Source organism: Panulirus ornatus, chromosome 6 (assembly GCF_036320965.1).
Source record: "Panulirus ornatus isolate Po-2019 chromosome 6, ASM3632096v1, whole genome shotgun sequence".
NCBI lineage: Eukaryota > Metazoa > Arthropoda > Malacostraca > Decapoda > Palinuridae > Panulirus > Panulirus ornatus.
The window spans coordinates 54,038,931-54,059,234 of record NC_092229.1 but is presented as its reverse complement, the minus strand read 5'-3'; the positions used below and the strand labels follow the sequence as shown (position 1 = coordinate 54,059,234).

General features: G+C 43.3%; 1 protein-coding gene across 7 annotated transcripts in view; it reads left to right on the top strand.

Moving 5' to 3' along the window:
- The window catches only part of Dab (DAB adaptor protein), a 112,612-nt gene that overhangs the window by 61,586 nt on the left and 30,722 nt on the right, over nucleotides 1–20,304 (top strand). Inside the window, exon 1 of one of the 7 annotated variants that reach the window (XM_071662957.1) lies at nucleotides 5,836–7,748. The exons of the other annotated variants lie outside the window; for them this stretch is intronic. Within the exon in view, the coding sequence (XP_071519058.1) occupies nucleotides 7,673–7,748 (76 nt within the window). The 5' untranslated portion in view covers nucleotides 5,836–7,672. Of the gene's footprint in view, nucleotides 1–5,835; nucleotides 7,749–20,304 lie in introns of those variants that run through there. 7 annotated transcript variants of the gene reach the window in all.

Sequence of the window (20,304 nt, the reverse complement as noted above, 5' to 3'; positions counted from 1 at the left end):
ATATGTTGTTTCAATGAATTATTGAGTATTGGCTCTAGTTTGTTGTCAGTATTGCTCAGTTAAATTTTTGTCATCTCAGCCATGCATTTCATTAGCAATCTTTGTCGTCATACGTGATATATAGAGACGGTTGTTCTGTGCTTTGTGTAGAGTAAATGCTACCATATGTTGTATTTTCATTACTGCCTTAAGTTCGATTTCCTGTCACTATTTCCATACACTCGATTTCCGAGAGTTGCCAAACGTTCAGTTTATTCAGTGTTCACATATATCAGAATTGGTAGATTTACCAAATCTTTCCATAAAACCACGTATAATGTTTTGCATGCGAAGACTGTATTAGCTTGTGTGTGTACTGCAGGTTTCATATACAGTTGCTGGATCATGGTGAGCTCTCATCTAATTACCAATGGGAGACGTCACGTTGATGTGTGGTGTTTCCTTATATTCATCTGCTGGGTGGTGGTGGCGAATTCTCAGTGTAGTTAACCGTTAACGGACTCACGGTTATTTTTGAGTTTGTGTCACTGATGATCATGTGTATGTTATTGTTTTTCGTAAATGATATTGGAAACTCTATTTTCATTGGCTATTTTACGATTGTATTTGACTTTGGGCTCCATTGGCTATATATATATATATATATATATATATATATATATATATATATATATATATATATATATATATATATATGATATTACAGTATTGTATTGGAATGTCCATTGGGGAGTCCCAGTGTGGAAGACAAACGCATTAACTTCATCCAGTACACAGACCAACCCCCTCCCCATCTCCCGGGGTTGTGTCAGTTAGGCTGGACGATTCACCCAAGTTGAAAGTCTGTCAACTTCCACCAAGGCGCTGCCTCCGTTAAGTTTCCCAGGACCCGCTTACTGTATGCTAATTGCAGATGTTGCATCAGAGATTGCTCGCACTGTGAGGACACAGTCACTGATTGATCATGCTGTACGAAAGTCTTTTTTTATGGGTTTATGTTTTTATTAACTTGCCTCATATATATATATATATATATATATATATATATATATATATATATATATATATATATATATATATATATATATATATATATTTTTTTTTTTTTTTTTTTTTTTTTTTTTCATACTATCCGCCATTTCCCGCATTAGCGAGGTAGCGTTAAGAACAGAGGACTGGGCCTTTGTGGAATATCCTCACCTGGCCCCCCTCTGTTCCTTCTTTTGGAAAATTAGAAAAAAGAAAAAAAAAACGAGAGGGGAGGATTTCCAGCCTCCCGCTCCCTTCCCTTTTAGTCGCCTTTTACGACACGCAGGGAATACGTGGGAAGTATTCTTCATCCCCTATCCCCAGGGATATATATATATATATATATATATATGTATATATATATATATATATATATATATATATATATATATATATATATATATATATATATATATACCTTTTTCGGACGTATTGGTATATTGTAATGATCTCATCTGATGTGATGGTGGGGTGATTATTGTGTTGAGCTAGATGAGGCGAGGCTGATGGTGATACAGTGTTTCGGAAACTGGGTACAGTCGTACCTCTGAGCACGACGCGTCGTTCGTTGCCTTCCTATAAAGCTTATCAGGACTTGCCGTTGTATTTATTTTCATTGCGTTTATTGCTGACAGTATGTCCTCAGATTTTGTTTCATTTTGTTGAAGAACGATCTCGTAGAAATGTTGCCATAAGTTTATGAACTCACTCTTGAAGAACAAAGGTTCATTCATTTATTGTTTAGACTGAACGCCTTACCAAAGAAGGCGTTCTCAGCGCCGATCCTGGGACGAATGCCTGAAACCATCATATTAATAGTTTAATCTCAGAGACGTCGACTAAGTCGGCGATATTTCTCTAACAGCTCTCGTTGTTATATAGTGATTTTGTATCGTCTAGGATGAAGCAGTAAGCATTTTGTAACCTCCTGTGTTCAGTTCTTCTGCTTCACTTCACTTCAGTCATGTCTAACGTTGGTGCAATTCAGAGCCACACGAGGTGTCTCAGATAGATAGATTCAAATATAAATGCGTTAACCAACTGGCTCAGTCGGTGAAGAATGGACGTAGTTAAGCCTGTGGAATATAGGATCGAGAAGGAGGCAGTGTAAATACAGACTGTAGGAGTCAGTGATATACAGGATCGAGTGGGATGGATACAATGTAAATCGCAAAAACTGTTTGGCCAAATAGCAACCAGGACATGAGGTAGAGGCCCAAACGGAGCGTCCAATGGTGATAGCATCAGCGGGGGAGATGAAGTTCTGCCCAGTGAGCAGCTCTGAGAGAGAGAGAGAGAGAGAGAGAGAGAGAGAGAGAGAGAGAGAGAGAGAGAGAGAGAGAGAGAGAGAGCTCTGTTGCCATGGTAGAGGCCAGCTTTATTGAGTACCACTGCAGCAAGGTGGTCGACCGATGCTGCCATGGAAGGGAAGTACGTGTCTCCGTGTGCTGCAGCTTTTTTTTTCTCTTTTTTTCACGGTTATAGTGTTGCCTAGTGAAGCTAGGGAGGCCATTTCTATGCCTGTTGATTGGTGATTGGTGACACGAGAGGTTGTGATTTGATTGGTGACACGAGAGGTTGTGATGCCGTCTGATGAGTCAGGGGGTTGTGTTGGGGTTGTGTCATGGTGAACGAAGAGAAGAGTTGAGATTTATTATGGTCGTGTGTATGAAGACTGGTGTGAGAGGAGGAACATTACCAAGGCTGTAGGATCAGAGGAGAGGTGGGTTGAGGAAGGGTTCACATGGAAGCCACTCATTCCTGGTATATTTGATGAACCCGTGGGCGGACATTTGGCTCAGGGCCATGGAGTGTGGCACTCCAGTTTGTAGAGTAACGTAAACAACCCGTTATCCAACAATATTGGGAAGTGAAAAAAAGGAAAGAAAATCGGGTACCTGCATGGTGGTAGGTATAACCACACACACTCTCACACAAGGTATTGCGAGGATGGCTGTTGTCACCACATGACCAGCATGACGGGAAGGTACAACAGATGGACCATAACCACAAGGTGTAGGCGAGGGACGCTACTCTCCTGGTGTCCGGCTCATGAACTACTGGGTGGGACATCCGGGAAATTTCCCGATCGTGGCTCACACTAGAAAGTGAATACAAACTTCAGACGACCACTCACTTATCTAGAAGTCATGTGATAGAGTCGTGTATATATATATATATATATATATATATATATATCCTTGGGGATAGGGGAGAAAGAATACTTCCCACGTATTCCCTGCGTGTCATAGAAGGCGACTAAAAGGGGAGGGAGCGGAGGGCTGGAAATCCTCTCCTCCCGTTTTTAATTTTCCAAAAGAAAGAACAGAGAAGGGGACCAAATAAGGATATTGCTTCTATATATATATATATATATATATATATATATATATATATATATATATAATGATTTTGCCTTCCGTCATAGAGAGTTGGCGTCATGAACAGAAGCTGCCTCGTATCTAACACTGCCGTCATGTATAATGTACTACGACGTGCGCCGTCATCCACTACCAGGCCTCATCTCAATACTCCACGGTTCATCTTGACGGCTTCATATGGCCAGGTTCAGCTCGCTGATAACATGTCGCGTCCCATACATCACATCGATCCAATTTATTCTATAGCATCCACACCTCTCGCCACCTGTTTTTTATATTTAGTGTCCCGGATCCGGTGCCTCCCCCCACCTCCTTGCTCCCTCCACTTCTGACATATTTCTTGGTCAGTCTTCGTTCATCCTTTCTCTATTTTCCAGTCATTTCAGCACACCCTGGTCTGCTCTCTGGATCAGACTGCTCTCGCCACCACATGTGACCCACACGCTGGGCATTCCTTACACGATCCTTAGGGCTCAGGTGTTTCGTTACCAACACGTCCACCTTTTCGATGTCCTTATCTTTCAAGAACTGATATCAAGAGAGATCCCAGTGACACCCCACATGTCACACTTAACTATACCGAGGCTTCAGTGTTAACCCATAACACTTGGTTTACCCCTTCCTTCTCGGCCAATATTCAGCCACCGAAGTACAACACCGTCTGTGCCGAGTAACTTGCCTTTTTACTTGTAATTTTCAGTGAGGACTTTATCGAATGCTTTCCACAAGTCTTAGTAATTGTCCTTTAATTCATACGAATGTTTTATCTCGTAAATTAAGCAGATGTATCACACGAACGATTGTTTGAGAACCCTCTTTTCTAATCGTTGATCGAATGGTGATCCTCCAGTGATTTACAACAGTCCTTCTTGGGATGATAGTTTACATAAGTGTACCATCTAGAGACAAAAGCTAATTGGAATCATATTTTCCGACCTAGGATGTATACCCTAAATAGAATATGGGTGTTACTTTCTCAGACTTCCAGTTCTGAACAAGTTCTCGTGTGATAAATAGCTTTATGAAAAGAGCTGCCAGGGTCTCTCTCTCTCTCTCTCTCTCTCTCTCTCTCTCTCTCTCTCTCTCTCTCTCTCTCTCTCTCTCTCTCTCTCTCTCTAGTTAAAAGTCATCATAACCTTTCTTCATTTTACTCCATTTGTTGCTTCTAGTATATTTTGATCGCGTCTGTCTGTCTGTCTGTTGCAAAATGTTATCCTACACTAGCAGTGGGACTGTGGATGGGATATGATCTGTATCATGGGGTGTGTTTTTAAAATCTTTTCCCCAGCTTCGTCGTCTTTCATGTGCTGAGTTGTCATTTTCTGTAAGTTCTTGACGTCATAACTGGTAGAACACATCACCAGTTTGACAGATGCACAGAGCCACAGTAGGAAACACATAGAGGCGTTACGTGGTCACACATTGACACAGTGTTTAACCGGACCGCCATTGCTGTTTTCACCTAGCTATTTCGTATTGCTGAGTATCATTATAAATTATCACGGGATAGGAAGATTATAATCGATCGTGAGTGAAGCTCTAGAATGACGTTACTCACGTGTTGCAGGACTGGAAACTCACCCTTGTAGATTGTGAGGCTTGTAACCCTGCAGGTTGTTGTGAGGCTTGTAACCCTGCAGGTTGTTGTGAGGATTGTAACCCTGCAGGTTGTTGTGAGGCTTGTAACCCTGCAGGTTGTTGTGAGGATTGTAACCCTGCAGGTTGTTGTGAGGATTGTAACCCTGCAGGTTGTTGTGAGGATTGTAACCCTGCAGGTTGTTGTGAGGATTGTAACCCTGCAGGTTGTTGTGAGGATTGTAACCCTGCAGGTTGTTGTGAGGATTGTAACCCTGCAGGTTGTTGTGAGGATTGTAACCCTGCAGGTTGTTGTGAGGATTGTAACCTTGCTGTTGTAAAACTACCTCGGTGGTTTGGGCAAGACCGACAATGTCAGAAGGATCACGAGATTCCCGCCTCAGGACGCATGTGTTCCTTTCTTGGTTGGCCAGGGAATATGAATTGTTAAAGTGGTGTGTGTGTGTGTGTGTGTAGGAATATGTGTGTGTGTATTTGTTTGTTTGTGTGTGTGTGTGTGTGTGTGTGTGTGTGTGTGTGTGTGTGTGTGTGTGTGTGTTTGTGTGTGTGTTTCTGGATCTGTGTGTATTTGTAATTATCTGTTTTCACACTACGGGGTTGTACTCTCGTAGGGCCCCCATCTTGTGTGTGTGTGCGTGTGTGTGTGTGTGTGTGTGTGTGCGTGCGTGCGTGCGTGTGTTTGTAGTGGCGCGGGAGGGGTAGTGGGAAAGGATTGGGGGGTGGGGGGGAGACGAGGGAGTGGGGCCTGGTGATCGATAAGCGGGAGAGGGAGGGAGGGAGGGAGGCGGCGGCCTCATTCACCATGTGAGCGGCTGGTGCCCTGATCTCTGGCGCCCTGGGTGGTTGCTGCCCATTGTCGGCCTGGGTATGGGTCCTGCTGCTGGAGGGGTTCACTGGTGAGGGGCACGGCACCAGCAGAAGGGTATATGGAGGGGGCGGGGCGGGCGGCACGCCCCTCACCCCAACGTGTGGTGGTGGTGGTGGTGTGAGCGGCGGGGCTGCTGCTCCTCCTCCTCCTCCTCCTCCCAGAGCCAGGCACAGATCAATGGTGTGTAGTGTGGCACCCAACACGCTCCTCCTGCTGCTGCTGCCCACCCAGACCGACCTGTGTGTCCGGGTCTCCATCATCCCTTGCCGCTCACCACCTCCCCGGCCATCCTGCCTGCCGGACTGCTACCTCACCCAGGGGTTCCTCCTCACACCGGCCAAGCGTCCACACCTCCTCAGGTGCCACACTGGTGGGAAACGTGGCACAATGTGAGCGTAGAGTTGCGGCTGGCTGCTGGCGGACCCCTGGCCCACTACAGGAGACATGCCGCCACGCATTCAAGGTGGCGGCGGCAGCGACGGCCGTGGCAGCGGCGGCTCGCCCTTGTACTGCTGACGTGATCCCACCACATCGCCCTCTCCCTCGCCAGGACTCTAGGCCAGCCCTCGTGCACCTCTGCTGCCCTGGCCTGAAAGTGTGAGTGTGTATCTTGAACTAAAGTGAGTGAGTGTGAGGTCGTGGGTTCCCGGGCCTCGCCCCATGAGGGCTCCCGTCATGGGGACCAGGGACTGCACGGGGCTCCTGGCTCATGACGACATGAGAGCCCTCCCGTCTGCGCCTCCTGCCTCGACCAGCAGGAGCCCTAAGGGCAGTGTAGGGCGTCACGTGCCGCCCTTATCCCGGCCATAGAGGCTTCTTCAGAGACGCGAGACACACACATACACACACGCACACACACACCGGACCACCGCCACACACACACGTCAAGAGTAAGTAATATGGAGTAGTGTCGGTACATGCAGGTGGCGCAGTGGGCAGTAGCCAGAAACAACTTGACTGTGTGACGTAGCACCCCTGGTGGTATAGATATATCATGTCCTCTCGTCGCTTCACGTTCCAGCAGACCCCTAGATCTAGTCACGCCATTGAGCTTCCTGCTAGCTCCTAGGGTCCTAGAGCACAGTGGCCAGGCATTGTGTGGCTTGGTAGAGGAGGCAAGATGGAGAGGATTTCCTGGGGTGAGAGACGTTCGCGTGATGGCTCCCGGGTTGAGCAGCCTTTTCAAAGATCTACAACAAACGTCTCTCAAGCTGGTGTATATTAAGATAAGAGGCTCCATGGCAGGCCCTGTTGTGATCGTGCACGAGGAGGCAGTGTAACAGAAGGCTCCTCCTATAGCCTGTGCTTGTGTTTGTGTGTATGTGAGGAGAGCGGAGTATGGTCGGGATGAGGGTGGTGGCCCTCATGAGACTCAAGCACTGCCACCCTAGTCGACACTGTCCTGAGGTAGAAATGCCCAGCTCTCCATCCTCCACCTTAAGGTGCTCGTCGCCAGTGTGATTTTACTGCGTAGTGTGACACGCTGTCCCCTTTAGAAGGTTTCTCTGAGTATTCTTTTTTTTTAGCAGTGGTGCGGGGAGACAATGCCCAGTGCCACCTGTTTCACCACTTTAGGAGTATCGCGGGGCGTAAAACAATGCCTATTTCATGTTGTTTCTCCGGCGTGAGTTGCCATGGAGCTTAAACAGTGGCCACTGCCATGTGTTATACCGAGTGTGTTTTGCTGTTGGGCGTAGAGCCGTGCCCACCTCGGGGCGTCCCTCCAGCGTAGGTCGGCGTACATCGTAGAACTATGCCCACCACGAGGAGCGTCACCAGCGTCAGCTAGCGTAGAACCATGCCCATCTACTCCACCAACACTGACGTGGCGGGGTATGAGACCCTCAGCACACGTCGCAGGCACAATCCCTTCCGTAAGTAACCATATCCCTCACTCACTCACCTGTGTTCCGTAAGTAACCACCTCCCTCTCACAAATCTGCGTCTGCCAGCCCCAGGATCCTCTCTCCAGTTCAGATGTTATCTGTTGCCATTGACTTATCTGTTGTCCTCTCCTCCACTCTGGGCCTGCCATCATACTGAATAAAACATTGTATTTTAGCCATGTATGTATCTTTGTTTATTATTACTCCGAGACCCCTTTCTGAAGGAGTCCTTTTGTTACCTTAGGACCCTTTATCCAGGGGCTCCTGCAGCTCCAAGGCTGCGCTACACTCAGTAGCAGGAACAGGATTGATTCCTTTGAAATGGGAAGTTCTCTTACGAACTGTACTCTCATCTGATGATGATGCAGCTTTGCTAAAGGTGGCTTTTCACTCAGTGTAATTTCAGGTAGGTGGAGTCTGGTAACTCTCTCTCTCTCTCTCTCTCTCTCTCTCTCTCTCTCTCTCTCTCTCTCTCTCTCTCTCTCTCTCTCTCCCTGTATGTATATATATATTATTGCAGTTTTTCTTAATTTCTTGAGTAGGGTGTGTTTACATTTTACCAGTGTACAGTGTATAATGTTTCTGGTGGTTTCAAAGGCTGTATGAAGCATTTAAAGGCCCCGAAATTTTTCTTGTATTAATTGTTGCACCATTTCGTTTCGTTGGTAATAAGTTAGTTTTTCTTCATGCCATGCGAGTTAGGAGCTGTGTTTTAGTGCAGAATAGCAACCAAATCTTCCAGGAATTTTTAGGGATAATGATGTACACCTCTCCCGTGTGCGTTCCAGAGAGCACAGCCTCAGCGTGTTCATTCGTAAACCAGTGGTCTCATGTAGTCCACCGTCAGTGTGGACTGGGAGAGAGATCTCCTCACTCTACAAATGTACAGGTTTTTCAGCCGTAAAAGGTGATGTTAGCAGACAACTGTGTTTTGTTGTTGAGAGTAAATTACTAGTGACTTAAAGTACGTCGTCATTGGTTCTTGCTGTCTTGTTTTTGAAGTCCCGTAAAATCCAGCTGGTCAGTCTTTTTAGCAGAGTCAGCTGTTGCCATGTTGTGTTCGCTGAAGGTAAGGTCATCATCAGACATTGTCACCCCCGAGGTGTGTCGTGCTGTCATCCTGCCATGTGATGTTGTCCATGTGTGTGTCTGATGTTGTCTGATGTTCTCCATATCTTGGTCCTCCCCATACAGGAGGAGGTGGAACCTCTCACCATTAATAAGAAGCATATTGTGTCCGGTGCTCCACCTGATGGCTTGGCTTGTCTCTTTATAGATTTCAAATGTCTTCTGCTGATGAGATTACCATCCATCTTGTGTGTGTGTGTGTGTGTGTGTGTGTGTGTGTGTGTGACGTGAAGCTACGGTTAGTGATTGCGTCCAGGTCAGAAATGTGACTTAGGTAAGGGAGTAAGCGAGGAGGCATACCTCCTGAAGGGGGAATTAAGGTTTTTGCTCTGAAGACGCTGGAAATAACTTGATTTACAAGGTGTTACGATCTTTTGAGTCAAGACGTTGTATATTTGTCTTCCAGCATCTGCAGTTTTATCGTATCTGACACATTTTGTGACACCTGACACTTGTGCCACACTTGTGAAAAGCTGTTCCTAAATTTGTTTTATTATATCATCTTTTTATTTGTTCTGCAGCTCCAATACAGTTATACTGTGGTGACCAGACGTCTGAGAGAGACAGTGTTGATCATGGGAGTAATGTTGTCCTGGATGGTGTAGATTGTTTGGCTTTTCTGTAAGTGGACCATCACAGAGGACCGTCTCAAGACTCGACGTACAAATTACAGCGATCAGCGATGGCGCTGCTCCTGGTAGATCATTATCTTTTTTCTTCAGTGGGTTGGCTGCTTCCTGCGGTGTGGAGTGGAGCGATGTGAGTCAGTGTGTAAAGGTTTGCGAGGACTAAGTTAGGTCCAGGTTCTGTATGCAGAGGATGTGCCGACCCCGCGCTGGTGATGTTTGGCATATCTTTATGGAGAGAGACAGACTCCTGGAGTGTGGTCCCTGAGCAAAGTGCATCCCCATGTTCACCATGTCACCTTCTCTCCAAATCTTTCGGCGAGGTTGTGAGGTCATCTGTGTGTGACGGGGTGGGAGGAGGGGTTGATGTTTGATAAGAAGTTCATTTGATTCATTCATCTTTTGAGGTGATTTTTTTTTTCTTTTTTTTAGCTGGCTGAACATCGATTGATAACTGCTTGTTTGTTATTATCTCGCATTGGCCACCTGGCCGCCGTCAGCCGTGCATGTGCTGCCCTTCTATCTTTGGGAGGCCAATAAAATTGTTAATCCTTGATCTACGATTTGCATAGGAATAGAAATATTTGAGATTTTTCCCCAGTCTTACTGATTGCCTTTTTCTTCTATTTTTCTCGTATGATATTTTCAGTTTATGTTTTGTTTCTTCCAGTTTACATAACGGGTCGTCTGCGCTGCCTGGGTTCTGTCTTTTCCCAGGTCTGTTTGTTGATCGTTTCCGCCTCCCATACAGGGAGCGTCTGGCTCGTTTTTGTCCGGTTCGTTATAGCGCAGTGTCTTATGTCCTGCCTGGACACGTAATGGCTCTCGGATGTTATGCTGTAATGTATGCATCTGTCAGGCTGTGGATACATTCTTGTTTTCACGGCAACTCGAGAACAACACACAATATAACCTTCACACTAACACCATGAGTACCCTCTGTGCAGATGGCCATCTGACTAGATACTTGTCCACGAATTGCATAGATTTACATATTAATTAAGAAAGAAAAGATTTTCTAGAAGTGTTTTTTACTCATTAGTCCTGAATGATGGGAAGTATAAAATTTTTAATATACATATATTAGCCAGATTCTTATAATGGAATGTATAGATTTTTGTGCTCACAAATTAATGAGTACATCGCTGAGCATGACGCTGGTGATGGTATGTTTGACCTGTAGCGAGAGGAGATGCACGGAGAGTGCTGCCACTCTGCTGCCCTCAGGTATGTGTGTTGTGTACATTTTGACGACGCTGTCTCAGCGTGTGAACATCTGACACACTGCTCCAGTGTTTCACCACACAGAAACGATTACCTTCAGCACTGTGCGGGGTTGACTGTTGACTTCTTGACGACCTCACTGGCAAAAGATTTTATTTAATGAATTCAGATCCAGGACTTCGCGTGTGTTTTTCTTGGTGGAGTTTTTATTTGCTGTTACTTCTCGTTTTATATGTCTGTGGGCTACAGTCTGGGCGACTAGCAGTGTTTCGTAGGCACTTCTGCTGCCTTATTTGGAACCGAGTTCCTGCTATTGTCGAAGCAAGAGTCAACTTTTTTCTGGTAGACTACCTGGTGTGTGTCTGGAGTCCAAACTGCTGAGTTGGATCGTCGGTGAACCAAGCTGTTGGTGGCCGCAGCAGGGTCAGGGTCACAGGTCCACTAACTCAGTAACTGAGTTAAAAGTTCTTAGTGCTAGTAACTGACCCTAACTGCTGCACACCCCTGAAGGAAGTCAGAAGCTCGGGTGTTGCACGGGAGGCTGCCAGAGTGTGACTTACAACCCCCGACCTTCACAGGTCCTTCCTCATGTTGTCTGACGTGTGTGTGTGTGTGTGTGTGTGTGTGTGTGTGTGTGTGTGTGTGTGTGGTTCATCCTATATATCCCTACATTTTTCTAATTTGTTTAGTTTTTCTGTCATTTCCTTCGTTTCATATATTAACATTTCCCTGTTTCATTCTGTTGTGGGCTCGTATGCTCCTTCACATACTCTCGAATTGATTTCTTTCTGTATTCTTATTTAGAATTCAGAGGTGAACTTCGCTCCCCTCCCTCCCATGTGTACTTTAAGCTATCCGTGCATGTCTGCTTATATATATATTTGTATGTGCATCTATATATCAATCTGTGTGTCTTTATGTACATCAGAGATGATCACACCTCCATTTTTTTGTATAGTGCCAGACATGACACGGCCAGAACCTGGCCCCAGTCATGCTCGTCTCGGGTGAAAAGAAAAAGGAATTTAAAGATGAAAAACGGAACCATTAATGATAGTTCCTCAGGTGTTTGTGCCTTACATGAAGGTAGGAAGGTTATTGGGAGAGGGAAAGACAGAAGGACGAAAGAATCATAACGGTCAGTCTTCATGTGGCCGGTCCCCACACAGAAACCATGGGAAGAAGCAAACAGATTTGTGCCTGGAGTCCTATCCTTGGTGGGAGGGGACACTCACGAGAGCAGCGGTCAGAATAATACCTGGAGAGGAGGGAGAGGACAGCACCCCGCCGGTGGACAGAGGGGACGATGCCAGGATGAATTAATGAATCGAAAGGATTTTGATTCCACTCAGGCTGGTAGAGGGGTGGAGGAAGAGCCACCCCCAGATACTGGGGTGAACAAATCCCCGGTGGATATAGAATCGTTGACCTGGTCACAGGAAAGATGACTGTGGCACCCATACAACTCCGCGGCTTTTGAGAAGCAGACTTTGTGATAACTGATCCTCGTTAGATGACACGGTAGCGTCATCATAACTAACTTGTTTATCTTATTGCACAGTTGAATTGTGTTAGTTGGAATGTGAACGGAGGAACACTGGTCACATTTAGCAAGAGGTATGCGTTCATATTGCGTTTTAGCCTTATTGAATGTAACGGGTTTAATGTTTTCCCGGACTGGGATGGTGTATAGATTATGAGAGATGACCTCACCTTCACCTGGGGTGACCTCACCTTCTCCTAAAATGACCTTATCTTCGTCTAAGATGACCTTACCTCACAACGTGTGGTTTTTTCAAATATATATGTATATATATATATATATATATATATATATATATATATATATATATATATATATATATATATATATATATATATGAGTGTGCGTAGGCTGGATATAGCCAGCCTGGAGAAGGTTCCTCATGCCTCTTTCATAACTGACTCCTGCCATCCATATATAGTACTGAGAACCTGTCTGGACCTCATTGGTCGATTATCGGATGACATCGGAAGCCTGTGCAGCCGATTAGTTATCGGGTCCTAGAAATTAATTGGCGAACCCTGGCGTCTTAGCTCTCTCTCTCTCTCTCTCTCTCTCTCTCTCTCTCTCTCTCTCTCTCTCTCTCTCTCTCTCTCTCTCTCTCTCTCTCTCTCTCATAACCCTCCTCACAACACCCATACTCCATACCATATACCCACCCCATCCGTCATTCTTGCCCCTCATACATACATGCGATCATGGCAGGCAATCCTGGCGTAAGTGTTGTGATGGTTTACACTTCGTTGATCCGATGACGTCATGTGTTATATCGTTTGTATTGGTCAAGTCAGTGGTAACTCCTTTCTCCGGCCTGTTGTGTGTGTGTGTGTGTGTGTGTGTGTGTGTGTGTTTTGAGGCTCGCTCGCCAGTACTTGTTGGGTTGTAAACACTGCGTAGACTCGCCTCTTCATGACATCCTTCTTTCATTTTTCTTTCCATTAAGTTTACGATTTTTTGTTTTTCTTTTGTCACGGAAGGAAACTCTATATTTTTGTAATACAGAGGATAAAGAGTTTATTTTGTGAACTAGTGAAGAAAGTTTTCTTTCGTGCCCTAGTGAGGAGATAGAGAGTGTATTTTGTAACATAGTTAGGGGTTCACAGTTTATTCCGTAACCCAGTGAAATAGTGTACTTTTCTTGCAAGTGTAGACTGTGTAGACTCCTGTGAGGAAGCTTGTGTGTTCACTGTGGAGGAGGCAGTGTATTAGAAAAGTGAGTATAGGTTCAGGTTATTCCATAAATCTCGTAAAGCGAGAATTTATTTTGTATCTGATGGGTAACTCTGTAATTTGTTACTCAGATTACAGGCAGTTTAATTTTTAACAGAATAAAGTGAAAGATAACACTGTAACTCAACGAAGAGTTTACATTGTAAAACGAGTTTAAGCCAGTGAGAAAATAGTTTACGTGGTATAACCTTTGATTGTTACGTTGATTATTAAAGAGGATAATGTACCTCACGAGCCGTCATGAGGCAGTTTACGGCAGAAGACCTGTGGAGAGAAAGTTATCATCATAACTCAGAGGAAACAGTTTACTTTTGAACCCATGCGCGAATGATGTCTTCACCTATTATATATATATATATATATATATATATATATATATATATATATATATATTATATTATATTATTATTGTTTTGCTTAGTCGCTGTCTCCCGCGTTTGCGAGGAAGCGCAAGGAAACAGAGGAAAGAAATGGCCCACCCAACCCACCCCCATACACATGTATATACATACACGTCCACACACGCAAATATACATACCTATACATCTCAGTGTACACATATATATACACACACAGACACATACATATATACCAATGCACACAGTTCACACTGTCTGCCTTTATTCATTCCCATCGCCACCTCGCCACACATATATATATATATTCAGCCCTCTGTAGTTTTAGCAATGTATCGTGTGTGTGTGTGTGTGTGTGTGTGTGTTTTCTCAAGACTCCTGAAGCAGTTAAGGAATGTGTCAAGTTTGTTTATATCTTCCCGTGAAGCACCTACTGGCTGGTGTGGACTAGCCTGCTGGATGGGCTTCTCTCTCCTTCCCTCCGTGTCACAGTCGTTGGTCCTCCTCACTAGCAGTTGTGATCGCTGTGTTTGTGTGTGTGTGTGTGTGTGTGTGTGTGTGTGTGTGTGATATGGGGAGAGAGTTTTACACTCGTGATGTATCGTCTCTTAACCTTGTATACTGTACTACGTCTTTACTTCTATATGTGTGTACTAAGAGGAACATTTCGTGGACCTTTTGAGCGTTTTGATGTTTATAAACTGGAAAGCAGTATTGATATTCATACCTTACGTATACCGTTCAGTGGTTTGGGAGAGGTCTTCTACCCCCACGGCTGGGTCTGCTGGGACCTTACTTCACCTTACGACGTATACCTTATGATGGTTTAAGGTGTCTTCATCCCTCACAGTTGGGTCTGGGACCATATTACTGGTTGTGTTGTTGGAGACCAAGACATTTGTTCGTTCGCCACACCATTTTTCTGGTGTGATTTTCTTATGGTTAGATTTAGCATTGAAAGAAATCCATTCAGAAAGTTATTGACTCAGATCAGGAATATATATTTATGTACTTACGTATGTTTGTTTCTGGTTACCTATTTGTATATAGGGAGAGGGAGCTGTTCGCTGGTGAGGCCCCATCCTATACTGAAGTATCTCTGCCTGCGACGAGGTAGTGCTGACACGTAACGCTCACCGCAGGAAGACTTCAACAGTGGTGTAGTGAGTTACGTGTTTCTGATTGTTGTGAATGAATGCGTATGTGTGTGTGGACCAGCGATGGGAAATTGACAGCCGTAGTAGTGGAGTGTGTCTGCGCCGCAGTCGCTGACCCTCCCTATACCCAGGCAGGTAATATCTCTCTCGTCGGTGGTTGCCTGCCACCTACTGCGTGTGTGTGTGTGTGTGTGTGTGTGTGTGTGTGTGTGTGGCTGGAATTGTCTTCATGACGTCAGGCAAGCGACTAGGGGAAGACTATGGCTCCACACTGTCGCTTCGACTGCTCATGCTTGGTCGGTCACGCGAACATTCTCTCTCTCTCTCTCTCTCTCTCTCTCTCTCTCTCTCTCTCTCTCTCTCTCTCTCTCTCTCTCTCTCTCTCTCTCTCTCCATGCAGTCAGCCAGCACTGCAATGGCTTTCAAGTTTCACTCCTTTGGCCAGGGTTGCTACGTTTTCATTTTGCCTCACATCCACACATGGGCTACTGGCTTTTAGTCATATTGTGTGTACGTCTCACACATAACGCTTGACTGCATGTAACTCACACGACTCGTTCTTCGCAACTGTACGATCCTTGAGCTGGACTTCAAAGTCCTTGAGTGCGACGGTTCGAGCCTTAAACGCAACGGTATATCTAAAACAAAAACGAAAAGTTTTTATGATATTTCCACTCCAGAATTGGTAGTAACTGCAGTATAACCGACCAGTTTTCTACCTTAGTTCACATATAGTGCTGACAGTTGTAGTGTTGTAACTTTTAAAACACGAAAGTTTGAAGGAAAAAAAAGATAATCACATGAACCCCAAACGAACTTGTACATCATGAGGTTAATTGCTCTGCTGTTGTCTAAGTCTTGGTCAGTGTTTTTTTTGTTTTTGTTTTTGTTTTCTGCCAGCAGTCCAGCTCCCAGCTGGACAGTAAAGATTTTATTGCAGTTGTCTAGTTCAGAGGAAAGACGTCGCATCTGTGTTCCCAGGATCCTGACTCCGACTTTAAGTTTTCTTGTTTTAACCAGCGTTTAGATGCGCCAGATGTATATACCTTAATTTGAGTCAGTAATAGTGTGATTAAAAGTAGATGTAGATGATCATACAGAAATAAAATGTAAGTGTGACATCTGCATTTGTATGGGGAATTTCCTGCTAAAAGTTTTCCTCAACTGTTGGCCCTGACGAAGAAAACGAGAATACCAATTTCAATGGCCCTTATACGAAACTAAATAGCATATCATGGACGGCGGTTATTTGAATTTTGTGAGGAAACCAAACGCACTCGTTAACTGCAGCAACGACCCAAGGAAATACACTGAAAAATGTGCTAGAGTCATTTGAAAGACAAGGAATGTGCAGTAACGAATTACTTATACAAGCGTTTATTTTCTAAAATAATTCATGGACATAAAATTAAGTTCTTGGGTACGGGGACGAAACATATTGATCTTAAAGTGTTAAAGATTTCCTCTAGCCATTTAAAGTTGACAAAGATTTATTAGCCAGTGAAGGCTATTAGGGAATAAGTGTCAACGAAGTATAAAGTAGAATGTAATTGTATTTCAGATGATATAAGATTGTGGTTTCTTTGATGTTTGGCCCTCGTACCCGAAAGGGGAGTAAATTATTTAGGTCATGGTTGGACAGAGTTCCATTTCGGAGTCCTGGTATTTACAAGCTCAGTGAACGCGATTCACTTCTCCAGCTGGACCCAAGATGGAAGAATACGAACTTCCTTCTGAAACTGCTGGGTTTTTTCTTTCTTTTTAAGATAAAATCCAGTATCTGTGTGATATCTGGCACACTGACATAAATGGTTTAGGACTTGCAAGTCATGGTTTAACTTCTCATACGCATGGTTCATGAGACAACAAAACTTGAAAAAATCCCTGTTTAACGGCTGTCCGTTTAAGATGCTGCGTCCCTAGTTTCTGTTGAACCCACTTCACTTCAAAATCAACACTTTTATGGTTGCAATATCATAGAAGTACACGGTGATGTCCATTACAGATGAGATTAACGCATTGCCTAATAACATGAATGAAAAAAAGAGAGATGTTATTTAAACGTGATTAACAGCTTTGTGTAGATCTTGTTTCATGTAGTAGATTGATACAGAAGGACATAGAAAGATGCAGTGAATATTTATCAACTTTGATTACACAACAGTACACATAATCATTTACACAAAACATACGAGACAATGTCAGGTCATTTTTCTCTTTCCAAATATCATTACAGTATTGCAACTAGTTTCTAATTATAGTCATTAGCTGTAAGAACAGATATGTGTTATCATAAAGCACGGCCTTGATAATTATCAGAGAGTAGCGCAGTTGATGAATAAAAGCAGAAAAAAAAACATTCATAGCAAGAAAATTGATAATAGATAACTCTGCGCAGTAACAGTAAGCTCATTGTTGAAATCACTCAAGTAACACAGCATAATCCACTTTTTTCACACAAAACAAAAAAGAAATCAAAATGTAAACCTTTCATTCAAACAAGAAAAACTCCGGAGCTCTAATGTCATTGAGGTCACACAGCACGGAAAAGTAACTGACGCTGGAACTCGTAACACAATCTTCGAAAACGCACACGAAAATATACTGCTGACTTTAGAGAAACACTTGATATCTGAATGTCATTTAAAGTTAATATTGAATATTGCATCATCATTTGATTAAAGAAATTAACCTCATAATGTCATCTGAAGAATAATCTTGACATAAAAGTGTCATTTACAGAGAATATCAGACCTTAGTCTTTTTTTTTTTTTTTTTAAGTAAGTAGTGTATCTTAAGTGTCTTTCATAAATTCAGAATTTCTCATAATGTAAATACTAAAATACAGTAATGACGCTACAAGAAAATATTTTATATAATTTCGGTCAAAGAACATTCTTCGTCTCTTTGTGTTACGTGAAAAATAAGAGCGAAGTCTTGAATGTCATTTTGGTAACGCAGAAGAAACTATATTTGCGCTTGATGCCAGTCTGGCGGAGTAGGATGATGGAGAATGGTGTTGCTGGTGCATATCGATTGCTCCACCTCGCCTGAGAGGGTGGACAGAGTAGCCCACAGTAAGACCAGCTTCGTTACTCGCTATTAAGTAAGGATAGGCAAGTGCAGTGCTCGCCACCATGGTAATTGAACCCCGGTATTGGACTTAAGAGAAAATCCATTTGAGGTTTGTGTGAGCCAATTACTGTTAATGGTGGTTCTCTGTTCTATTGGAGAAAACGATGGTTGTTGTATCATTTTACTCTTACACTGTTGTGTGTGTGATTCGTGTGGCTGAATAAGTTACGCTAATTGTCATAATATTTGTCAGTTGACGTGTCTGTACGTTAGTGTAGTTACATGGGTTGTTCCTTATTGTACGATGCTTGGGGGAAGCCCAAGCCTGTGTAATTTTGTGGTTTTAACTTTAGTTGTGTGTTTATCTCATATTCATTCTTTAGTTTTGAAGTTAATCTCAGTCTTTTATTGCATGTAGTTATTTTTCAAGTATTGAGATAGCTCCAGAGGTATGCTGTATTGGTTTTAAGGTTAGCATCCCAAGGAAACATTCTAACTTGAAGGAAGACTCCACGCCAGGCATACGTCAAGGTTTGGGAGTGCGTGAAGATGTTATTGTTTTCTTTTTTTTTTGTAGCCTTCCCGGGGTTCTACTACCCATCCCATGATAACAATAACAATGATAATGATAATTATAATAATGATACAGCCCGTATTTTCCCAGCCTTCTTATTCTCATACGTAAATATATCAATACCCATTTTAAGTACTTGATTGGTCCACGTTATTAGCCGCTGCGTGGCTTCCAATGAGATATAGGGGGAAAAATCCTGGGTGCACCAGTGTTTGTTGAATAAGAAAAGTTAACTGTGCATCACACCGGAAAGAAAAGTGCGTGGTTTGGGATGAGTATTAGTACGTGGAGAGACGGGGGAAAGAATTACTGAGGACCAAACGAGGAGGGACGGGGGATACTGGAAGAAATAGGAAAGAATTGATAAGGACCAAACGAGGGAGAGTGAAAGCGACTGATAAGTAGAGAAAAAAATGTGTGAAGGTTGGATAAGAATTAGTAGAATCAGATACAGTGCAAGGAAATGAATCATATAAAACAAACGGTGCCTGGAATCGACATGGACCAGATATAGAAGTGTAATAAATATCTTTGTTTTTTCCGTTATGATAAAGGAAAAGGCTTCACCGATGCTGTATGTCATTTGATCTTCAGCGGTTTTATTGAGTCCAGAGGATTTTTTTTTCTAATGTAGTTCAGCTTCCGTCATTTGAGTTCACCAAAAAAAGTTCTGAAAAGGGAAAGAAAATTTATCATCGTATGCCAGCAATTTATATCTCGAGGACACAGTCCTGGGAGCGTTCAGAATATGAATCGGATTATCAGTGAGCCTCGTCATGGAACAAAGAATTTATGAACTGGACGAGATATTTCTGAAAAATACTTCTATCCATTCTTCTTAGCGAATGGCATCCGACGGTGGCGTCATGGCCCATAGAAAACGGAGACTTACTAGAAGTTGAGGAAGAAATATCTCGTGACTTTTTTATTTATTTTTATCACACGTCAGTTTGCCTGTCGTCCCTCTATCTGTAATCGATAAAACCAGTGATAGTTTTCAGGGAGTGAATCGGGAGATCATCCTCACACGTTCTCTCCCCGTACTTCGTGTTCTGAAGCGATCTATGGAGTTCGACACTGCACTTAAATGTATATGAACTTAGTATTTTATGATAGATATATAGGATTGCGTAGACTTTGATTTGTCAAGCAGTCAGAGGATACGTAAATAGTTAATGCTGTGAATTGAAGACAAATACGTGCTTGCAAAAAGTGGTTCTTCGTAAGTACAGTAGGTTTTTTTTTTCTCCGTAACCTTTTTTAAGTATTGTTTACTGCATCATACGGCTTTCAGTAAAATTCAGATCTTAAAGAAAATGTGACGTCACTTACTTTCTGCGACCTGTGTCTGTTGTTGCGTTGCGTCGTATGTGGCTGCTAAAGATTTGCAGATTAAGCGGCATCGCACTGTAAAACATCAACATAACAACAGATTCTCATTAAGTTATTCATGTAGCTTACAGTGGCCTAGCACTCTTGCAAAGTTGAATATTTGTGTGTTAAGTATGCCATGAATCGCGATATGGAGTAAATTTTTTAATAGGAAAAGATATATTTAAAATGATACTTATTGACCCCTAAACAAGGCCATATCAAATTCGTCCTGCTTCGTTCGGATTTGTCTTTTTACA